Source organism: Azolla caroliniana, unplaced genomic scaffold (assembly GCF_043228905.1).
Source record: "Azolla caroliniana isolate FFs.n. ecotype wild unplaced genomic scaffold, voAzoCaro1.0.p SCAF_11, whole genome shotgun sequence".
Lineage (NCBI taxonomy): Eukaryota > Viridiplantae > Streptophyta > Polypodiopsida > Salviniales > Salviniaceae > Azolla > Azolla caroliniana.
The window spans coordinates 20,523,239-20,548,044 of NW_028230446.1; the positions used below are offsets into that span (position 1 = coordinate 20,523,239).

The 24,806-nt window shown below is 35.9% G+C and overlaps 2 protein-coding genes across 6 annotated transcripts; both read left to right on the plus strand.

The window, feature by feature from the left end:
• The first annotated feature begins 835 nt into the window (after positions 1-835).
• Positions 836-15,131, plus strand: LOC147858435 (transcription factor jumonji (jmjC) domain-containing protein). Of its 5 annotated transcripts, none has more exons than XM_087327812.1 (34): positions 836-1,086; positions 2,168-3,586; positions 4,582-4,639; positions 4,761-4,883; positions 6,126-6,183; positions 6,331-6,467; positions 6,593-6,754; positions 6,852-6,938; positions 7,013-7,195; positions 7,288-7,440; positions 7,511-7,702; positions 7,789-7,860; positions 8,024-8,119; positions 8,198-8,305; positions 8,399-8,515; positions 8,597-8,804; positions 8,888-8,952; positions 9,032-9,090; positions 9,664-9,795; positions 9,881-10,022; positions 10,113-10,472; positions 10,558-10,740; positions 10,869-10,930; positions 11,026-11,104; positions 11,191-11,343; positions 11,424-11,584; positions 11,658-11,781; positions 11,948-12,021; positions 12,802-12,943; positions 13,032-13,178; positions 13,300-13,395; positions 13,471-13,566; positions 13,659-13,897; positions 14,177-15,131. In XM_087327812.1, the coding sequence occupies exons 2-34, from the start codon at positions 2,232-2,234 to the stop codon at positions 14,445-14,447; spliced, it is 5,694 nt and encodes a 1,897-aa protein (XP_087183938.1). In that variant the 5' UTR covers positions 836-1,086; positions 2,168-2,231; the 3' UTR covers positions 14,448-15,131. The 5 variants fall into 5 exon arrangements, with proteins under 5 accessions (XP_087183938.1, XP_087183933.1, XP_087183937.1 ...); XM_087327807.1 differs by having other exon boundaries at positions 836-1,031; positions 2,065-3,586; XM_087327811.1 differs by having other exon boundaries at positions 836-1,031.
• A 5,512-nt stretch (positions 15,132-20,643) lies between these two features.
• Positions 20,644-23,192, plus strand: LOC147858436 (uncharacterized). The gene is made up of 2 exons (XM_087327912.1): positions 20,644-21,477; positions 22,787-23,192. The coding sequence occupies exons 1-2, from the start codon at positions 20,747-20,749 to the stop codon at positions 22,944-22,946; spliced, it is 891 nt and encodes a 296-aa protein (XP_087184038.1). The 5' UTR covers positions 20,644-20,746; the 3' UTR covers positions 22,947-23,192.
• The last annotated feature ends 1,614 nt before the right edge of the window (positions 23,193-24,806 follow it).

Genomic DNA, 24,806 nt, shown 5'->3' on the forward strand with positions numbered 1-24,806 from the left:
GTATCATGGATATACAAATACATAACACGCCTTCTTAAGTTTTCTACACTAAGTATACACAAACAATGAAATTAGGAAGAAAGGGGTATAACATTAGAAATAGTCATTATTGGAAGGCAAGTTCCTATAGATAGCACATAAAGAAAGATGAGGGTAGACAAAGAAAGATCTTTCCCTTGATCAACATATCAACCTAAGACCATTAAAAATTGATATAAAAGGTAGATCACAAAGGTATACATATACAAATATGAATACGTTCAAATACACAACGAGATACTAGAGCATACACAAGACAACCACAATAGCAATCCATATACATATACATATACATATACATATACATATACATATACATATACATATACATATACATATACATATACATATACATATACATATACATAGACAACAATATAAAAAAAATACATACAAGGCAACAATAATAATTATTTGTATACAATGTTATAATTACATCTACATATACAAGATACAAAAGCATACATAGGAGTCTAGGACATAAATACAATCCATATACATAAGCCAAGATAAAACAAGATACACATGTAGATAGAAGACAACTACAACTATCTATCTATTCGTATATGTATATGGACACATACATAGACATACACAACAAGATAGACAAGTATTTGTCCGATGCGTATCCATATAGAACAAGATAGACAAGTATTTCTAGGATGTTAACTATAACTACCCGTACACGAATACGGATACATGATAACAAGATACATAAGTCTACACAAGAGTGTTACCAAGACAACAAATAACAACAACAAGAGAAGTAGTAAGGGACTTCTAAATACTATACGACTACAGTATGTGGTGGTGCAATATCTTGCTACAATTGCTTGTGGTGAAAGAAGCACAAAAAAGAAGAAAAGAATATAATTTAATGTATGTATGTATGTTGCATCGGCCATATGTGGAGAAGACCCAAGTTTTTTTTTGCTTTTGTTTTTGTTGTTGCCCTTCATGACAAATTGCTGAAACAGAGCATCGAAGCAGAGGTAATTCAGAAGACCACTTTTCATTATTCAGGACAGAGCGTATGTATACATGTATGTATGTATGTATGTATGTGATTTATTTATGAATGGATGTGATTTGATGTTTACACATGATGTTTGCCATACATTTGGTATCAGGTTTGCTCCATCAATTGTCTCTATATGTGTTTTTTACAGGTATGCATATGATTTAACTTTCAAGTATGTATGTATGCAATTTGATGTTTTTACATGCATCTAGTATTAGGTTTTGCTCTTCCTCACGTGTCTTTATGTATTTTTACATGTACGTATGGAATTTGATATTTTCAGATGATGTTTGACATACATCTGGTATTAGAGTTCGCTCTCCTACATGTGATTTTATATCTGTATAGGCCATTTCTATGGATAACATTATAGGGATCATGTTCTTCATGTATAATTGTGGTAACTATGTCCTTTATGCATCTAGCCAAGATCATCTTCAGTTTTTATGATATTAGGGTTTGCTACCCACATGTCTCTATTATGTCTTTTTACATGTATCTGCATGTCTATAATGGCCTTATTCATTACTAACATCTTAAAGATTGTCTTTCATCTATTAATTGTGGTAACTATTTCTTTAAAGAATTATGTTCAATTTCTAGGGTATTAGGGTTTGGTCTCCCAAATGTCTGTGTCATGTCTTTTGTACATGTAAATCAATTGTGCTAGTCTGAAGCTGATTGTACGTCTGTATACATCCAGCCAGTATCATCTTCAAATCTCATGATAATGGGGTTTTCTATCCCACGTCTGCTATTAGGGTTTCGTATTCCACATGTCTTTTTGTGTGATTTTACATGTATGCGGATGTCTATCCTTGTACATCTGGCATATGAACTCTTTGTCGTACATGTCTCTTATGTGTGTGTTAATTTTTTACACGGTACATCTAGTATTAGAGTTTTCTTCTCCACGTACATGCGGTTATACATTTGTTTTGTCTTCGATATGCCTCTGTATTTTATATCTGCATATGTATCGTGACCATTTCTAGGGTTCGCAGGATAAGGATATGGTTCCCTTTCATGTATCAGTTGTGGCAGCTTAATGATAAATATGTTCTTGATGTGCATCCAGAATCACCGTCAATCTGCATGGTTTTGCAGGAAAAAAGTGGTTTGCGTAGACAAAAAAAGAACACCTTGATCCAGTCTGGATTATAAGCTATTCATGTCCAATTTCTGTATAATGGACACTGGAAATGGCATACAAGAACTTGCCCTTCAAAAAGTCGAGAATAAGACATCAGAAATTGGGTTTCTGGGGCTCCCTGAAGCTCCAGTATATTACCCTACCGAAGAGGAATTCAGAGATCCACTTGCATTCATAGACAAAATAAGGCAAGAAGCAGAGGTATATGGTATCTGTAGGATTGTACCTCCAAAGAAATGGAATCCTCCTTTTGCAATAGATAAATCATCTTTTGCTTTTCCTACCAAGCTTCAGGCAATTCATCATTTGCAAAAACGCCCAGCTGCTAGGGATGGAGAAACCTTCAGACTTGAATATAGCAGGTTTCTTGAGAAAGAAGGTTTTAAGGTAGAGAATTGGCCCACCTTTCAGGGCAAAGAACTAGACCTATGTACTTTATTTGGTGCCGTAAAACGGCATGGTGGTTGTCAGAAAGTGACTAGGGAGAACAAATGGGGAGAGGTCTTGCAAATTTTGGATCCATTGGCATTGCGATCAGAATCTCTAAGGTCTTCTTTAAAGAATCTTTATGAGACCCATTTGTATGAATTTGAGAAATATCAGTCCAGATCAGTATCAATACCGATATCAAGGAAAAGGAACAGGACTGTAAATGAACAAGAAGCAAAGCCTAATTCAAAGGGAAGAAAGCCAAGGAGATGGTGTGTAGAAGAATCCGACCATATAAGCAAGGTTAAAGATGATATTCGAGAAGAAGGGGACTCAAAGATTGATCAAATTTGCGAGCAATGCCAGAGTGGGGTGCATGAGCAATCGATACTCCTATGTGATAGATGTAACCGTGGTTGGCATCTGTATTGCTTAACACCCCCACTCTTATCAGTACCTTCTGGGAATTGGTATTGTTTTGATTGCCTTACATGTGAGAAAGAAAGCTTTGGTTTCATCACAGGCGAAGTCCACAGTTTCGATTCTTTCCGAAGAGTGGCTGAACGTTTCAGGAAAAGATGGTTTGGGACAAAAGAAGCCACTGTTTCTGAAATCGAAGAGGAATTTTGGAGTGTAGTAGAGAGGCAGAAGGGTCCTGTGGAGGTATTATATGGAAGTGATCTAGCAAGTGAAGAATATGGTAGTGGTTTCCCAAGGCTTTCTGATCCAATCCCAGAATGGGCAGATCCAAACTCCTGGAATGAATATGCAAGTAGTCCATGGAATCTCAACAACTTTACAAAGCTTGATGGTTCTGTATTGAAGCATGTGCGAGACAACATTCCTGGCGTAACTGTTCCATGGGTGTACATGGGGATGCTTTTTTCATCATTCTGTTGGCATTATGAAGATCAATGCTTCTACTCTATCAACTACCTTCATTGGTAAGAGCTCAAAATGTATTCTTTTAAACTTATCTACTCAAGATATTCTAGTGGTCTTAGTTTGGAACTTTGGTGTTTCCTGTGGTATCATGATGGAGTTTAAATGGTATCATGATGGAATTTAAATTTTTTACTCATCACAAGAAGGGGAAATACCTCTTCCCCAGACATTAGCTTTGAAGTTCGTTCGATAATTATTTATAGGCAGGCTATATGAGCATCAACTCTTAGTTTCCAGTTCTCTTTGTCAACAAATCAGGACCATTAATTTCTTAAATCGGTTTGTAAATGTTCAAGCAGTTTTAGGTTGGTCTTATGGCACATCCAATGTGCGATATAATTTTTACAGCTAGCATGAATCACTCTGCAAAATACACTGTTAAGTGTCTTGAATATAGTTGGAAATTGGCATTCTGAGTTAGTCAAAATTATTGAAATAATATTTTTGTTGCATTCATTACTTATTACTTTTATATTTTTCTTCTGCTAGTGTTGATATAGAGTCTACTGATTGCATCTTGAGATCTGATAAAAACTCAGATCACTAGCTCGTCTTTATAAACCCACGCTGACTTGCACAACTGATGAATTCAGTAGGTATAATTTTGACCATGCTGTGGTTCATGAAATTGATGGGCTTGCACACTTCTGGGATGGATGCTGTGGGGGGTGAACCCAAAATTTTGGCTTTGTATGCTTGTTTGATTTTGTATTTTTTTCTCCTTACTTTTTTTCTTTAGATTTTTTCTGTTCTTGCAAAGTTTCAAGCTCTAATTTGTTCATTAACGTTTTCCAATACCTTGGAATTGATATGTGCAATGAAACTTTGTTATCCTTCAGTGCTAAATTTACATTATTCAGTTATGGACAATTAAAGAGAGATAATGGACATCAATCGTTGACTTCTTATAGAAATTTTGCTTTTGATTATTTGATATGAATCTATTACTATTTTCCATGTGCAATCTGTAGAAAACTTATATTATAATCTGCAGGGGAGAACCTAAATGCTGGTACGGTGTTCCTGGTAGCGCTATTGGTGCTTTTGAACAGGTCTAGCAAAAAACCATTAATATATCTTTCTCTTTACTTATACATAGTGGTGATTCTTGTTGTCTCAGCATTCAATGCTCCTTCATGGAGGATCTAAGTGGTGGTTTGTACCTATCTCCAGGTCATGCATAAAATGTTTCCCGATCTGTTTGAAGCACAGCCAGATTTGCTGTTTCAGCTGGTAACAATGCTAAATCCAAAGGTGCTGCATGACAATAATGTGCCTGTCTGTACCACAATTCAGGTTTGCTGTCATTCCAGTTGGTATAAGCATGTTATGATTATGGATTCTTATGAACACTCATAATTCTTTTGAACTATCATAATAAAGACTTCATTGAGAATCTATTCATTTCACCATTTTGTTAACTAGCTTAAATTGAGTGTAAAAATGACATATAAATTTTCCTATTCATTTGCCAAAACGTGCATAGTTTAAATATGTTTCTGTAGGTGTAAAATTGAGTGTAAATATTGATGACAAAATGGGATTTGATTACCAAAGAAAAATGCAGTGTTCCTAGTGATAGCACTTCCTGCTGCTGTAGTTCTGATCTCCGTGGTGGTTAAATTTGGGATTCTATTGTAATCAATGACTAAGAGATTCACAGCAAAAGGTCTAGGAAGCGCACCTGCTGTTATGAGAAATAATCTAACTCAAATCTGACATTAGTTTTGTGTTGTAATACATTACATTGCTTGTAGAAAACCACAATATGAGGTGAGGATCAACAAAAAACGTTCACAACAAAATAACCAAAAAGTCACTATATGTGACTTCCATTAAGAGCTAGAAATGTCTAACCAGAAGCTTATTTTCAAAATGATGATTTATACTCCTTTTTTGGAGAATTGAAGAAAACTGAACTTACTTCTTCTAGGAACATAGGAAATAAGCACCTGTAAGTAACCTTTTTTTAAATATTTGTTGTACAATGTCCCCATTTAATCATGAAACTCATGCAGCTGCATTTTTATTGAATCTAGCATAAATGCATGCTAAAATGCCCTGGAGTGTTGAGTTTGGACTATAGATCAACCAATGGAGTTCAGCTAGGTTCAAATGATTGTGGTCATGTCTTGATCATTCTTGAAACTCTGTGTAGGCTTACTGTGTATGATTTCTGCCTAGACATGTGACTTATTGATTTTTTGAGATAAGCATGTAATGTGATAAACCTCATGAATGATTAATTTATATGTATACAGTCAATTGTATTATAGTGTTTCAAAGAAAAGTGCTCCATACGAAACAAAATGTTAAAAAAATGTCAACCAGGTTTGTAAAAACAATAACATTGAATAACTTCAAAATCTTAGAAACAAAATTTCAGATTCTTTTTTCCACTGCCCCTTTTATTCAAGAAAGCGTACAATTCTAGGGATAAATATATTTGATGCCAGTTAATTTGTCACAGTCATGAAATTTTGCTCTAAACTTGAACTAATTGATGAAGAAATTTATATCTATTATTCTCATTTATAGGAGAAGGGGAATTTTGTCATCACCTTTCCTAGATCTTATCATGGTGGCTTCAACCATGGTGAGTAGTAAGAATTCGTCTGGTATGCTGACTATGATTATATGTAGCATTTTCTCTTCTTAAACTACTCAAGCTGTCAACTGCAAGCTACTTTTAAGGTTTATTGTTACCGGGAAAATAATTTTGAATGTATTCTGGCACTTGCAGGTTTCAATTGTGCAGAAGCAGTTAACTTTGCCACTTTAGACTGGTTGCCTTTTGGTCGTTTTGGAGTGGAAAGAACCAGACTATATCATAAAGCAGCTGTACTCTGTCATGAAGAGCTACTCTGTGTTGTAGCCAAGGTTTGTTATCTCTTTTGTTAATTTCATATTTTGATATCATCTTGCGTGTGTGTGACTTTTTGCTGATTAAAAATGATCAGAGAACCTTATTCATTCACTTATGCTCTTTTATATATTTCCAATAGAATGCACAAAACTGTGTGAGGTCCAGCCATTGGCTGAAAGAAGAGTTGAAAGGCATGATCACACTAGAGCGAAGGCAAAGAATGCAGCTCTGGAAAAACGGCATTGTTCGAAGTTCGAGAATGTTACCCCGAAAGTGTCCGGATGTGATTGGTGCAGAAGAGGTACAAATTGAGTTACTGATTTTTTTTGAGGTTATTTACATTATGATATTTTATCAGTCGTATCTCTAAAATCTATAACTTGGTTTTATTTTTTCAGGATCTAGAGTGCGTGATTTGCCAGTATTATTTGTTTATTTCTGGTTTGACTTGCAGCTGCTGTCCTGGAAGATTTGTTTGTTTACAGGTCTTTGAAGGCTAATTCTTTATGTAATTATCAGTCTCTGGATTTTCTGCTCATACACATTTCCACTCATGCAGCACTGTGAGCAACTTTGTGAGTGTAATAAGGATCAGCAGCAGCTCCTTTACAGATACAGTCTTGCTGAGTTGGATGATCTAGAATTGCAGTTACAGAACCTTGATATGGCTAATGCATATACATGTGGGATAGTGGGAGCAAAAAAGAAAAGAGGGAGACCGCCAAATCCAGTTACAAAAAAGGTCAATATTTTTAGTTGAGGGAGTATTCTAGATGAGGTAATTGTGTGAGTATTTGTTTTTCTCCTCCTTCATACATGATGTTGTACTTGTAGATCAATGGCTGCGCAGTGTACCATACAAAATTGGCCGAAGCTTGGTGTGAAAAAGCTGAAAAATTCTTTAAAATGACCCCAAAGCTTTCAGAAATTGAAAATTTACTCACAGAAGCAGAACAATTTCTATGGGCTGGCCATGATATGGATTACGTAAGTATTCAAGAAGATAAATATCTTTTGGTTATGTATGTTTGCTTATCTTCATTTGCGGTAATGTTAGGTGAGTGTGCTGGAAAAAAGGCTTCTATCAGCACAAAATTGGGCCCGATCTATAGTAGCTTGTGTTGCTCCAGTGGATGTAAAACTTGAAGCCCAGAACAGTTCACAGAAGTGCTATTTAGCTACAGCACAGAAGCTTCTGTCTATGAATCCACCCCCCTGTGACATGGAAGGATTGATTTTGAAGCTTCAGGTACAAGCCTCCCATTGACAGCCAATCTGAGTTATAGCTTAGAATACGATGCATTATGATTAAATTTATTACATGAAATATTGTAGGAAATAGTAGATACCACACTTTTCCTGCGGAAGCAAGTTCGACTGTTGTTTTCCAAAAGTCCTCCGTGGCAGGTATTTTGTTATATATCTATTGGCAGTTATGCTAAAATCATTCTAACACGTTTTCCTTTATATATTGTTCAAATTGCATGGTTCCTGGATTGGGAGTTTAAATTATGAGACGGTGTACATCATCAATATTGGATTCTGACAATTCCTTTTCTCTTTTTTCTAGTTGCCAGAGTTAGAGGAAGTACATCTTAAGGCGTCAAAGTCTCCTTTAAATTTTCCAGAGGCAGAGAAGTTGGAGAGACTTGTTTCGTCTTGTAATGTATGTTTTTCATAGAGTTTTTTCTTCAACAACAGAACAATGTAAATAATAAAAGCTTGAACGCTATATATATACCAGGTTTGGAGAGAGAGAGTGCAAAATCTGTTATTGGAGTCACGGAAGTGCTGGATTTCTGGCGAGAAAAACAATACGGATATGGACAAATTACACATTCTGCAGATGGAGGTAACCCTGAGAACGATTGATAGTGGGGTCAACAGGATTTTTTGTCTTTGCATTTTTACAGGCATTGATGTGGTTTTTCAATGGTTGGTACAGGCAGGAAAATTATGTGTGATTCTGCCCGAAATGAAGATACTAGAAGCTTATGTAAGGAAATTGGAAAGATGGCAAGACCGGGCAAAAATAGTGGTTGAATGTACCATGTCTTTGCAGGTTAGTGAGCTGTAAACATTTTCCCTGTTGCTTTTTTAAAGCAACTATCTAGTAAGTATTCCTAATAATGCAATTACACAGGCTGTTGAAGAGTTCCTCTCAGAGATAGAGAATGTGCCAGTGTATTTTCATGAATCAGAAATACTTGAGAAAAGAGTTTATGAAGCAAAAGAGTGGATTAGAAGTGCACATAAAGTTCTTGCTGATGTTAAACAACAAAAATATTATCAGGCATCCATCGGGATGCTGTCAGCCCTTTTGAGATCTGGCGAGTCACTGAAAATAGAAGGTTAATACATTTTTTATCTTATGCTTTTCATTATAATTGATTGCGGTTTTGCTTCTGTATTGACAAAACATCCATTTTACCAGTGAAGGAATTGGACTACATTAAAGCAGAGGTTAAACGACTTTCCTGGTTGGAAAAAGCTTCCAAGGTTTCAATAGTCCTATTCATTGAGATGTGATTTTTATGGTGTCATTTTTCCAGCTAATGGTTTTTCTATTCTTTCTCAGGGTCTAAAAAGCCAGTTACCTAGATTGCAGTTGATGGAACTTATCAAGGAGGCACAACAGTAAGACCTGTTAAAAAACTTTGTTTTGCTGAGGTTCTGCTTACTATAGCCTGATGAAACATACACCTCATCTGAAGGCACTGCTATATGTAGGATGTAATATGTATCTTCATCTTACTTTGAGCCAATAACATTGTAATTATGTCTGCCTAAGACCCCTTGAGATGTCATAGAAACTTAGTGGTTCCTTTGTTGGTTGGATGGCTTAACTTTCAGTCTAACTATGCATTTACAGTTGATCAAACAATTCTGAGAAGTAGGGTAAATGAATACAGTCATGCTATGTTTGTGAACATGTTTCTTTTGTTTGATTTCATTACTTTCTTTTTATATTTGTCAGTCAAAAATTTTTAATCTCTTCTTATAGTCGCAAAATGTTGAATCTAGTTATGTTTTACTATGCATTATCCATGACGTTGTCAAAGAAATGTTTATTAGTACCAATCATGAACGTAAAAACTGTAGAGAATCAATGTGTACTGCATTTTATTCAATTCATACTGAGGTAGAATTTTACAATTTTATGAGGTTTTATACCTTGCTTATCAAATAATTGAACTCTTATATGTGCAGTTTATCATTGGACAATGAAGTTGAATATATAGAACTCTTTCATATAGCTCAAGCTGCTAGTATGTGGGAGGCTAAAGCTTCAATATTCTTGCGAGATGGAGCATCTTTGGAAGATTTTAAAGCTCTTCGAAGGTTTCCTTTTCTATTGAGAAGGCAGCATTACAGTTGACTACTTTTGAATATGCTCTTACTGATAGGATTTCTTGAAAATTTTCAGGGATTCTGGAAAGATATATGCATCACTATCTGGCTGGGTTGACATCAATTTAGGAATAATACAAGTGGAGTCATTCTTGCATCATGCAGAGGCATTCCTAAACCCGCATAAAAAGGCAGCTCTCAATTTTACATTACTGGAGGTCTTTAAAAGTGTACACTGCAATTTTCTTTTACAGTGGAGATTTTTTCATCACATTTTAAACTTATAAAAGTATGTGATGACAATGCAGGAGTTAATCAATCAATCATTAAGCTTTAAGATTGATTTCCCTGAGAGAGCACTCTTGGATGCAATCTTCAGTGATGTCTCATCTTGGAAGAATAGGGCTATTGTTATAATTAATCAGTCTACGAAAACCCTTCATTCATGTCAACTTATGGAACATTTTTCTATGGATGAAGCAGCAGGGATGCAATCAAGAATCATTGGGGAAAATGATAATTTGCTACTGGACTTGAAGAAAATAGACAATGAAGGGAAGCAGCTTGGTTTTGATCTTCCAGAGTTGGAAATGTTAAGTACTTTAGTTGTAGCAACTAAATGGAATCTTAAAATGTTACACATGCTTTTAGAGCGTCCCAGTATACAGGTAACATTTGCACATTCATATTAAACAAAAGAATTCTGAGATAATATAATGGCAGAAAACTGATGAAAAATATTATTTTGTACAGGAACTAGAATTTCTTGTTGAAGAAGCAATGGATTTCGCCGATTGTATTGGCCATTTTCCACAACTTCAGTGTTTAATCAATGATGGGAAGAAATGGGTTGATAAGCTGAACATGATGTTACACCATGACTCACAGGTCAAATGCAGTGTGCATGAGTTGGAAGAACTATTGACTGAAGGCAGGGTATGTGTCCAATATCTTCAGTGTAGAAATGTTTTCCGAGCAGTGAATTTGCTTCCTTCTGATTGATTGTTTATTGATGAATTCTTCTGTACATGTTCTCATTTTCTATTGCTATTTTATATAAACAGGCATTGCACATCAACATCTGCAATGATGTTGACCATCTTGAACAGTTGCTGGACTGTCACAAGTAAATTTCATCTATTTTTTCCTCTGCATTCAATTTTACTATTTTAGATACTTAAGAAAGGGTTAACAAATATCTTTTGATATATATGCATATAGAACCTCACAAAATCAGATATTGAAATGCTTGCATTCTCGAGTTCATTCTATTTCGTGGGAAGATTTGCATCAGCTTCAGGTGTGCGTTTTTTGGTATACTTGTATGATTTGGAACCCTAGATGACCAAATTTACTGAAAGCTAACTTCTAATGTTTGCATCTCAGGAAGTTAGTAACTCAAGTAGAATAAAGTTTGATGAGGCTGAGGCGTTGACATTTGAGATGAAAAAGGTTCAGACATGGTTATCTAAATGTACAGTAAAATTGGTGGGCCAGCCAGACTTTCTTACTACTCCTCTGACAGAGATTCTTGTAAAGGTGTGATCTAATGAAATAGGTTATTTCATGATTTATGTTGTGCTTGTTATGGATAAGTTTTCTTAACAATTTGTTTTCAGGTGCAAACATCAGTAGATAATGCTTTGCACCAACTAAAGAAAAAAACATATATCGAAGGGCACTATTCTTACTCAGAAGGAGAAGATTTGTGCCATCTATGCAAGAAACATGTCGACTGTACAAGCAGTAGCCTAATGGCATGTGATAATTGCAGTGATAGGTATGCATCCAGTGTTGAATGTGCTGTTGAAAAATGTAGAAATAAGCGCTTATACATGTTGCTTCTGATACAGATACCACAGGTCATGTTTAGGATTGGATCATTGTGAAGACTGGCCACAAGAACATTTCGTTTGCTCTTTTTGTAATGCCTTCACAGCAGGAATCTTGTGGTTGGATGAAGATGTTCTGTCAAAGGTATGTTTGTGGGCTAAAGGGTTAATGTATTTTTAGCATGGTTTCGACGTGCACACATAAAGATCATCGTGTTCACATATTCATATGGAGGTACATACATGCTGTAGTATGCAAACTTAATTCACCAATGAATGATAGTTGTTTGTGGGCTGTTTTGTGTCTTCAGATATGCATCACTAAAAGACCAACAATGAATGCCTTAAAAGAACTTTTACAGTCTGCTGAAGGCATTCAATTCAGGTATCTTGCAGTTTGCATTTTTTACTCTATTAGTGTTAGTAAAAATGCTTTTATATTCAGCTCAGGGAATGTTATGCTTTTTAACTGCTATTGGTACCCACTAGGCTCTCCAAATTTATTTAGAAGTCAATATATTATTTACTTGAAAGCTTAAAAGAAGGCTATGGTATGATGGAGCTAGCAACAATGCTTGAGGTAAAATACAAATTTAAAGGACAGAATGATACAAATCACCATAATAAAACCTTCAATGAGAGGACAGAAATCAGAGAGAGGAGGGGGTTTGTAATTCCAATAGGATGCCTGTCTTTCATGCTGAAAAATATGCTGCTGGGTTAATAAATTTGTAACTACTACGAACTATCACGTGTGAGCCACTCACACAGCTATGAAAGTGATCTCATTGGAGGAGGGGGTTTGTAAATCCCAATAGGATGCCTGTCTTTCATGCTGAAAAATATGCTGCTGGGTTATTAAATTTGTAACTAGTACGAACTATCACGTGTGAGCCACGCACACAGCTATGAAAGTGATCTCATAGGCCTCTATGGGCGTGAACTGTTTGAGGAAGGATCCAACCCCCCCCCCCCCATCTAGGATAGATTGCTCCACATAAGAAACTGATTTTCAACTCCTCCAGCAAGTCATTAGGGTCATGAAATATACCAATGCGTCAATGGTGACTGTGACGTGTGAACCGTGTGTCACATAATATGCGATTTTTTATTATCAAGAACTATTGTGTTTGATTCAAGTGCATTCTGATGCTTTCTTTGGCAGAATGAGAGAAGCAGAATTGCTCGAAGCAATAATATCCAGTGTACAAGAGTGGGAAAATTGTTTACAGAAATTATTAGAGCCAATTTTGCGCTCACATACCAACCAGAAGTATTCTTCATCGTCCTTGTTATCTGCTTTGAAGGTGAAATATTTAGCCAAATTATTCTATATTAGTCGTAAAATTAGCATATCCTGCAAGAAGATCAATAATGGTGAATTTGGATAAACAGATAGCAGGAACCATGGAAATCCAACAAGATGAAAATTGTCAACTGGCTCTTGCTCTCTCTGTGAACGCATGGCGAATGCAAGCAACAAGTATTATGGAAAGCTCGACTAAGCCTTCCTATCGAACTGTCTGTCGAGCCTTGAAAGAGGTAAAATTGAATGATGACTGTGTAACAGTTCGATGGCACCAGAATAGATTCTCATAAATCATATTTCATTAGTCATGCATATAAGTATTGACATTTACGACTTTGTTCTTGCTTATATCAGGGCTTAGCTATACCTTTTCTATCACATGACTGTGTGCTGAAGGATTTAAAAACATGGGAAACAATGGCTTCTGTGTGGCTCAGTGAAACAAAAATGGTGATAATCCCTGACTATTCTTAACTGTTCTCTAATTTGATAACAATAAAATACTTTAACGGTGAATGTTTTCAGGCCATAGAAGACGATGGTACTACTCCGCTCGAGGATGTTCAGAAACTCATATTGGAGGGTGAACAGCTTCCTATTGCTTTCAGTAAAGAGATTGAGGTATTAATGTCACTGTGATGATCATTAAATCAAGTTTATCTGAATGATTATTTCATGTGGTGAGACAGAAATTATTTATGGTATTTTTGCAGGATTTAAGATCAAGGACTGTCCTATATTGCATTTGTAGGAAACCATATGATAAAGAAAGGGCAATGATAGCTTGTGATTCGTGTAGTGAATGGTATCACTCTGATTGTGTGACCCTTCCAGAGCCTGATAGCTGTGATGATGAATCTCCTGATATGGTTCAGAAGTTTGGATCAGCAGGAGAGTTCCTTTGTCCAAATTGTAAACCGGACGAGAGTCCTGATTTTCTGTTGAAGAAAAGGTATGTTAAAAATTTGTCTAGCTTCATTTTTTTGCCTAGTTTGTGTTTGTCATGCTTCCTGATTGATTTTGCTTTATCTCACATTAATATATGTTCTGTATGTAGATAAGAAATTCAAATATCTTGTCTAGTTTTTATATTTTACTTTATATCGCATATTTAACAGAAGCTTGCAAAATGGTTATGTAATGTAAATGTCTTTTTTCTAGTTTAAATTTATTTATTTTTACTTTGCCTCATGTTTTCATTGAATGAAATATAGAAAAATCGTTTGTGTAGTTCTCGCAAAGATCGAGGTTCGGTATCTTCCCAACCTTTCTGGTATGGAAGAGGTAAGAGAAGCAGTAGAATGGCAGTAAGAGTAAGAAAGGGAGATTTGCAAGAAAGATGGAAGAGTCAGAAGGTAATGCATTGTTCAAAGTCTATTGAAAAAGGGTCAGATTCTAACACTAATCAGACAGTCGTGAGCCCAAGTGGTAGGCCATGTCGAAGAACAGCTGGCCAGAATAGCAGGTTTGAAAGCTTTGTCTTGCTTATGCATTCTGGTTAAGACATATATGTATTTATACATATACATATATGTGCCTATTATATATTATATAATATGCACATTTGAATGCAAAATGGTTGATTTTCTGTGGGAACAAAAGAAGAAGAAAAGTTTGATTTGCTCCCATTTGCTTAGCATTTGATTCATATGAGCAAATGTCATTTGCTCTGTTTCTCAGCCTTCGTAATACTTTTTTTGAGATGATGTACACTGTCAATCTAGTGGAAGTTGCGGTAGAAATTTCATCCTGATCTTTTGTGGAGAGCTCAAACCACATTTGAAGTGAAGATTTCTTCAATGTCTTGACTCTAGGATTTGGAAGTTGGCTAGTTTTCTTTTTTCTTTTTTAATCCTTAGAAACTTTGTATTGAGCCAATGTCTCTTTCAAAAGTTTTTTTTCATTATATATATATATATATATGTATGTAATATATAATATGTATATTGCTGAAAAGCAAATTTTGTAGAGTTCTGCCCATGAATCAGAAGCTGTACGAAAAAACTTCTGTTCTTGGAAGAAACAGATGATGACATGGAAAACTTTATTATTGTGAAGAACTCTCCATTGAAGGAGGTCCTCTGGACCCAGCAAAGGCAAAAATTTATGTATTGTAGTATAATACTACATAAATTCATTGATTATATTGTCAAGGCTTGTGTATTGATGATTGTATTTTCAAACCTTCCACAATGAGAAGATAAGAAATCGTGATGTGATGCAATACTTTTTCAAAGTTTTGTTTCTAGCAAAACTGTGGGACAAACCTCGTATATGAAGAAAACATAAAGAAACAAGATATAGGTGCATATTATTTTTACGAACTTTATTTTGTTGTTCTTTTAGAGTTTTGTTTCTACCAAAAACCAGGACACACTCCTTGTATAGCCATTGTCATCACTATGAAGTTAGAATGAAGAACCAAATTGTGTTTGCATAGTTTTCTTACGAATTTTTTGTTGCAATATTGAATCGCTATAGGAGGCTTAATAGGAGTGCTATGTCTAGCAGCCAATTCATATTGATAAGTCTTTTTAACAAATTTATTTGATTAAAGTATCCAATGTGATGTACACAATCAAATTTTGGAAATATTGCCTTATTGCAAATCACATACGTATTTGGATCATCCAAATCTTTTCTCTTTATATGGAGGTGATCCATTGTGTTAAAGCTATTGTTTTGCAAATTGCCTACTCATGAGCTGTTCATGAATTTTGCATGTTGGCCAAGATATCTCTTTCTTAGATTAATTTATTTGCTAAAATAACAAGGTAAAATTGCCCCTAACCAATGAAGTTTAGTTAACCTACTCATCTACGGCTACTTAGCAACCAATGGATTTGTAACTTGTATACCCATGGAACTACTAAATATGCTGGAGTGTGGAAAACCAGGGGTGTTTTGTAACTTTTGGAAATTGTGAGGTATGTTGGTTGGTATCATGTATGGGAAAAGTTAAGTATCAGCACTACTTCGGTTTGAGCGGCATATCTTAATGCTTTTAATGCAAACATCTTCTTGAGTGGAATGGTTCAAAATTCCACTCTTTCAAGTAATCATAGAAGTGTCGTATTGAATGATACATTCATGAAACTTTCGCTCTTGTCTAAAATTCCTTGTATTGTCACTTTACAATCATGAAACTTCTTTTAAATCAACCAAACAAAATGTTAAGGCAGGTGGATGCATTATGACACATTATGACAAAATGTTATGCCGTGCCCACTGCCAACCACCAATACATTTTACTTGTACTCCTACCCAAATTTATCAATACCTCAGTAATGGTAAGAATTCACCAAGAGACTGAAGAAAATCCCCATTTCCCTTTATTAAAAGTCAATCGGTACTTAATTAGAATAATATAGTAATGTGTTGTTGCCTCTTGCAAAGGTTGATTAATAAGTAAAATCATTGAATTAATCATTGATGCCCAATTGTTGTTTCACAAGCATAACTTGGAGGAAAATGAGCAGAAATATATAAACCTAGTGGTTATGTGTGTTATATTATTCTTAATGATATTTTGTGCACGAATTTGTATTCAATTATGTTAATTTGGTTATTAATTTGTCTCAATAAGGAGTTACAATGCATTCATTGCCACTAAATTGCACTAATTTGACACTACATAGATTTTTGAGAAAAAGAGAGGAATACTTGAATTTCCCTTATTATAATGAAAACTAGAATTGTGTTAACGAAAAATATTTCAAGTTTACATCACCATTGTATTTGATTTCAAGTTAACTTGGAGGGAAATGAGTATAAATATACATGAACATTGGTCAAATGTGTTAATTTTACTCTTAATGATTTTTTGTGCTCTAATCTATGTTCAATTATGTCAATTTGGTTATTAATAGTCTCAACAAGGAGTCATAACACATTCATTGCCATTAAATTGCACTAATGAGAAAAAGAGTGGAATACTTGAAATTACCTTATTGTAATGAAAACTAGAATTGTGTTAGCAAAAAATTATTTCAAGTTTACATCACCATTGCATTTGATTGTGTCATGAACTTTAAACATCAAAGTAGATATGCAATTGAATGTTTTACATGTGAATGTGTGTTGATTGTGATATTGAAGATGCTTTAGTGTATCACACTCTGAGCCTTCTTAGAATCTCCCACTTGATCTTAGTAGGCATCAAAATTTGTGACTTGTTACCTCAACAATTTCATGAATCGATCATGTGAGAGAACTTACTTTTAATTAAAGGTGAGTCAACTTTCTAAGCACTAAACTTTTTGTGGTGGTGTCTTTTTTATCAACATCTTTTTAGTGGACGCAAATTGTTCCTATATAATTGCCTCATAGAATTTGCACGAGTTGCAAGTCTTTGCCTATTCACATGTGTGCACGTAGGTATAACTAAAATCAACTAAGAAAAGTGAGGGCCTACCACAAGTTCTCCTTTAGGGCACCACATGCCTCGATAAGAGTAGGGAATCTGAGTTTATAATGTGGAAATATGTTAAGGTATCCCTTCTTTAAACAACAAATATAGATTTTTATTTTCTTTTAAACAAGCATTTCATTTCATCTTCACAATGAAAAACATGAAGGCAATTCTTCTTCTCCATGTAAGTGATTGGACTCAAGAATGATAGCAAGGAAATTGTCAATTTAATGAATTTAATCATATGTAAGTGTCTACTATTTTCTAATGGTTGAAATGCAAGTATCTACTCAATCTATATAAACTAGTAATAACATCATTGATTAACAATGTTGTATTTATATAAGGAAATACTTGATAGGTAGCAATTAACAAAGGGATGGAAATGGGTCAACTAAATATAAACCTTATATATTATACATTTTGAACAACTAAACATTTCCAAGGTGATTGGTGCCAAACAAATTGAGACAACGTGTGCTAAAACACAATTTGGGGGTATTTTTTGGATATGTCAGTGAGAAAGTATAGCTACATAGCAATATATATATATATATATATAAGTGTGATCATGGAAAGGTAAAACTAGCCTTGGTCAAGTTTAGATCAAGGGTCCCGTGCCACAAGTAACAATAAACAATAACCATATGGTGCACAATGATTAGATCGAAAGGGTGGGGGGGTTATGTCATCCATAAATGTGGTATGTAGCACATGGGCTCAACAGAAGGGAAGTTTTTAAGTTCTATAGTTCTATAGTTCCATTTTTCTAAGGGTGCAATTGAAAGGGAGTATTCACATATTGAATACAGACATGATGTATTTTATCCATACAAAATTGAAAGATAAGGGATTTCTTTAATCGAAGCCTTGAATGCATGTTATGTAGAAGGCATATGTATTTATATATATATGTATAATATATTTGAACTCCCATACACAGTATGTAGTCTAATAGTGTTGGTGTAGATGACAATTCATACACACTTTCATTATTGTAATAAGTCGAATGATTTGATCACTCAATATTTATAATGATGACATCAAGTATATTGTAATGAAAATGTTCTTGAGTATATGTTTAGTGTCAAAGAGATGTGAATTTCAAGCTACGTAATATGCCACAAAAAAAAGTAAATGCCCCACACAATGTGCTACGAAATAATAGTGAAGAAGGGTCATGTACCATCTACTATGTGATTGAGTGTGTACATTTGTGTGCATGCCTACATTGCACAATAGCATCAAAGCTAGAAGTCCCTTGCATCCCCCTAAACAAAATTAAAAGGCATTAAATAACTCATGGATTCATGCTTATAAACGACAGAGAACATATACAATGACACGCGTATGTTGTGAACTAAATTGATAAGTTGAATTGAAAGCATTAGATTTTGCCTTCTTCTTTCAAATTTTATCAAGATGTGTTGAAAATCGATGTTTGAAGAAAAACGAAGATGAGAGAGAAGGCCTACTTGAAGTAGGTAATGGAACCGCAAAGGTGCTTGTTTTCAATATATTGTGGACGGATTTTACTTTTATTAGTACCTCTACGAGACAACCCATAGTTTTTTATTATTAAGGGGGGCCCCCACCCCAACTAGACTATTTTGCTAGAATTCAAAAAGCAAACACACTTGATGTGGGAGATTCCGAAATATCTTTTGAAATCTTGCACTTTATTCATAATAACAAGTTACAACACAATAGTCACAAAGAATGGGGTTAGTTTGTGTGTGATTTTTCGCTTTTGTTGCTTTGTTCTTGTGGCAGTTTTGCAATCATGTAAGCAAAAAAAAGTGTAGGCCACTCTTGCTCGATCTCTATAAAGAGGAAAAGTTCCCAACGCAAAGAGAGAGAGAGAGAGAGAGAGAGAGAGAGAGATGAAAAAAAAGAACACACACACAATCACACAATTAAGTAATGATAAATTGGCCAAATTTTCAAACTAGTTGCATTTGCCCTCAAGTGTCTATCGCTTGTGGGTCTATAGAACAAAATAAAAATATCAAGCTTTTCTTTGTGCATGGTACCCTGGTTTACATACATGTCTCTCAATTTCTTGCCATCTCGTTCATTGTTTTTAAAACAACTAATTATAAATATTAGTAGTTGTCAAAAATATGTATTACAAGTAGCTCAACATTATGCGACTATGGAACCATGGTGGGGGTACATAGTCTCTAGCACATGAGGGAAGACCTGACGTGATGTGTACCTTCACTAAAGTGCTCGTGTTAGGTTTCTAATGACTAATCCATGGAATAAAGCTTAAAGATGTTAATATTTGTGTGAGGTCGAATTTTATCAATTATGAATGTTGGATTAAAGTAAGTTACAAGAATGGAAAGCACTTTCAACGATACTCAAATTTTCCGAATCACATTTTACCACTCTTTTATCATATCCTCTTCTCGATTTGTACATTCCATCAACAATCTTGGGCATCTCTTGATGATTTTTCGTTTCTTTAACTCATCCTTCAACACACCTTGCAAAATCTTGTTAGCTCGAACATATTCGTTTACCATTAATCGGGTTTACGACGCAGGATCATGCATAGACTTCATTAAATCGTAAAAACATACGTCACTCATGTGATCGTTTTAACACAATTATTACGTGGTGCCGAGTTAAGGGAGAGTTATCAAGTTTTGACCTTTTTAGAGAATGCATGGTCTGGTTTCTTCTATATTATTATGAGGACATAAGAGTTTATAGAACAACAAGACCTAACCGAATTTACGGCTTCAACATTTTACTTAATCTAGAAAGAGCGAGAATGAGGTAATATAGAGGATTGCAAGAGGAACAAGATACCATCGATTGATGACAATGGATGTTATGTTCAGGGATAGAGAGAGAGAGAGAGAAAGAGAGAGAATCTCGAGCAGTATAGTTGTCCGAGGTGGCGAGGATGAGCATGGGGTGGCCACCATGTATTTGAATGCTTGACATGTGAACCACTACGCTTTGTCGTTAAATGTATATATATAAAAAAGGGAGAAACATATACGAGTGAGTGTTACATGGTCAAATGCGGGGACGATGGATCGAATGAATGGTCGAGCGGAGCCCAATGGACGGTTCAAGGGCCCCTCCTCTCTCTCTCTCTCTCTCTCTCTCTCTTATAGTGTTGTCTCCCTAAAGGAAGTGTGAAATCATGGGAGACCTACAAGTGTGGAATAATTGAGCGAGGGAGGAAAAGATCAGAGAGAGTTTGACGGACGTTAAATCTAACGGAGAGGGCGATGGTGATCCTATTAAAAAGAGAGTGAAGAGTGAGACTGACAGTCTGAGACAGAGAGAAAGAGACAGAGAGAGAGAGAGAGGCTCCCCTTCCTCTTTCTTCTTCACCTGATACTCAGAAAGAAACACAGAGTGAGAGAGATGTGTGGAGGTGTGAGATACAACAATCTTAGTCCTGCTACTGATGCTGCTGCTGCTGCTGTTCATGATGATAATCAGAAGATTCATAACAGATGGATCCATGATAATGGTGAGGATGGTGATGATCTCCTCCTCCTAATTCCGCCGCCTCCATGTCCGGCCCCCAAATCTTGCAGCCCTGTGGGCCTTAGCATCATCGTCGTGGATCCTCCCAGTGAAGAAGACGAGAACAGAAGCGTAGGCCATCATGAGGCCTCCTCCTTAGCAGGAGCTCTTCGTCGCCCTTCCCTCACTGACGATGTGCTCACCCGAGACAAATTGGTTGCGGTAGTAGGGATGAGCATGGCCCCACAGGGGGCTGCCGCCTCATCCTACGCACCTCCTGCAGGAGCACCTCATACTCAGGATATGGCGGATCAAGCCAAGGCACCTCCTGCTGGAATTGGAGGAGGAGGTGCCGGGGCCGGGGCCGGCAGGCCGGCAGGTGTTGGCCGGCACGGGGGCCGGCCGGTCATTGGAGATGGAGGTAGAGCCCGCAGACACTCACACGGCCATGAAGGAGGGGCAGCAGCCCGGTGCCGCTCCATCTTCTTCACCGCGGCATCTCCGCCTCCTCCGCCCATCGCCTTCCCCCGCCCGATGGCCCGTAGCCATTCGTTGCCGGCCAGCTTCGGCGAATGCTTCTGGTGCACCCGGCCCCTTACCCCCCACACTGACCTCTACATGTATAGGTAACCAACCAAATCCCCTCGTGTGTGTTTTTCGGGTCATTTCGTTGTTGTCGGGTTTTCCATTTGGAACCTACCTATACGCATCGCTTCTTACCCTACCTAACTAAGGTCCGGCACGATCGTTTTGAGCTTCGTTCTTCGTACATGTGTTTGCACAGCTTCGCATCACTCACTACCTAGGTGTGGTCCAAGGAACCCTAGGACATACACGACTTACTCGAGCTCCATCACATTTACTAGCTAGCTAGCGAGGATCTGCATACCTGACTAGGTAGAGTTTTTAAGGGATACACACACACACAAAGTTTTCCTAGTAGAGTAAGACCTCTTCATGCTTAGAAACCTAATCTCCATTCATCTTATTCTCTGATGCGTCAATCCTTGTGCTGGATCGATATTGTCTTACACTTGCACGATATGTTATAGGCAATTGGAACATGGTCATTTGTCTTACTCCGGCATGTTATGTTATAGGCAATGGGAACATGGACATTTCGAGACTTTTAACCTCATAGTAAGGCATTCTTTTCGGAACATAAATTGATGTCAACCACATACCATTGGCCCATGAGCTTACCATTCTTAATTTCCAATGTTTTCATATGTAAAAGCCCACAAGTACATGGACACTCAAGAGCAACTAAATGGGGTTTTGCCTATTTTGTTTGGTTTCCTTAGAGGTGGAAGGTGGCATGGTTCAATATTGTGCACACACCTCCTTCAATCGTTTTTTGAGACCAATAGCCTACACACACACACACACACACACACACACACACACACACAAGCGACAAAAAGCCAAATGAAAATAATAAATTAGTTGCCTCTTTTAATGATATCCTTTTTTTTACCTCCTTCAATCGCTTTTGAGACCGATAGCCTAGGCCCTACACACACACAAGCGACGAAAAGCCAAAGGAAAATAATAAATTAGTTGCCTCTTTTAATGATATCCTTTTTTTCTTTTCTTTTTGTCATGACTTTGATGTACAATTATTTGAGCTTTTTGTTGGGTTTCCAAAAGGAAAGTTACACATAACTTATGCTCAAAAATAGATCCTAATATATCATTATTGTGCACTTAGTAGTTGAGGGTTTGTTTACAAGGTCAAGGTAAATTATTGAACTAGATAACAAAAAAAATATCACATCAATTGGCAAACATAAGACGTACATCATTCCCTTCTCCCAAACTAAAGAGCCATAATATAAACACCTCAAACAATTTGTAATGAAATTGGATCAATATGCTTTATTTCTCGCTGCAACAATGCAATTGTTTGACCTGACTTAATGGAAACTTTTGCAGAGGTGATCGAGCATTTTGTAGCTCTGAGTGTCGATATAAACAAATGGATGTTGATGAACAAAACGAGAGACAAACCGTCAATATAACTTGGAAACACGACCAAAGTTCTAACAATAACAAGGTTAACTACCATGCAACAACAGTTGAGATTGTTGGATGATGGTTGTATGATCAGTTTCCAATATTTTGTTGAGCTTCAAAGATAAATGTCTAATTTTTATTGCATTATATTAACATCAAAGTTTGAAGTACATAGAAGAATCAATGGTTTTCTATCTTCAAGTCATGTCGAGCTTCTAAGAGAGCTATGATTAAAATATCTAATGGAAGTAGGTCTAGTGGATGCATATACGAGCATCACTATTAATGTTTACAAATTATAAATAAAAATCAAAAACTTTGATTATGTGTTCTATTCTCTAAATTTATTCCAAAACATCACGGTATTTTACATGTACATACAACTTTGTTTGCATAAATGTTTACCCTTGATTCTCAACCAAAAAATAGATATTGGTGCTTTAAATCTTAAGCTATTAGGTTGTCTATGTAAGGCACATGGATTCAAATCCTTATTTTCGCATATCTTTGATACACCATATATCACGTCTCTTGCACTATATGAAACAACAATTTTCCAAAAAATGACCCATGGGTCATCCAACAATTATTGCTAATCACATGTCTCTTTCTCAAACTCTAATTATAGCTCAAATGCATTGATTAGGGAGACACAATGGTTGGAAGTGTGAAGAGTTGCAAGTGAGAGAGAGAGAGAGAGAGAGAGAGAGAGAGAGAGAGAGAGAGAGAGAGAGCGAAAGAGAAAGAGAGAGTTGGGGTTCCACGGAATGAAGGGCGAAAGTAGTGATTTTAGGATAAAGAAGTGAGAGTATTCATGACTTTGGAGAAGAGAGTGCAACATGTGATTGTGCCTATAAAGAGAGAATTTGACTAAATTTGGCATATTAACATTAATAGCATCACTTTTTTTAGGAGGGGTAAAATTGATAGTCTCAAATTTACTAGGGTATAATCAATATTAACTTTGATGGGGTGGGTAATTGTTTATATTTGGCCCATTTTCTAATCAAGTGGACCATATTGTTCTTTATCTTTATTCTTTAACTTAGACAATCATTGAGTGGTGCAACACCTTTTGCTTTATGACGTTTCAATTGATAATTCGAATACATTATACAATACTTCATCAAGTATCACATGCTTCTAAGTTCATATCTCACATTCTAGTATAGCAAGGATATGTTAATTTCTTGAAACTTGTGTTCCTAAATTCAATTGGTAACAACTATATTGTATACAATATATTTTAGGGAAAAGTACCAGGATACCCCTGGAAGTTCGTCTATTACCAGAATGCCCCTGGAAGTTTCAAATTTACCAAACTACCCCTATATCCAAAAAAATACACTTTATAAAGTAAGTATACACTTTATAAATTTGGAACTTCTAGGGGCATTCTGGTAAATAGAAGAACTTCCAGGGGTATCCTGGTACTTTTCCCTATATTTTATCAAAGATTTCACACTTTTGAGTTAATAATTCACTTTCTATTCTAACAATATACAATGTGAAAGAATAAGCTTAGGCAAATGATTGTTTATATCATCCCAAGGTCATGAACTAGATTTCTAAAATAAAATTAATACATACAATTCTTGAGCAATGGGTTTCTTTTGTGTTTGTGCAATATCAATGAGTGAAAATGATATCTACTGCCCTTTAGAAAGACAATGCTAATAATTAGAACAATAGAAGATAGATTAGGTGAGATTACATGTATTATGGATGATCTATTATATAAGATTTAGTCATTATGCATGTTTTTACGTTTAAGTTGTGATCGCATAGAGCTTGGGGATTGATTATACCTCGAGGCATGAACAATCAAGTCTCACAACATTATATCTTGCAAATATGTATGCTATGTAGATCATCAAACCCCATTCGAGTTTATCTCAATGATGATTATATAACCTATAAAAAATAAATTGATTCTTCT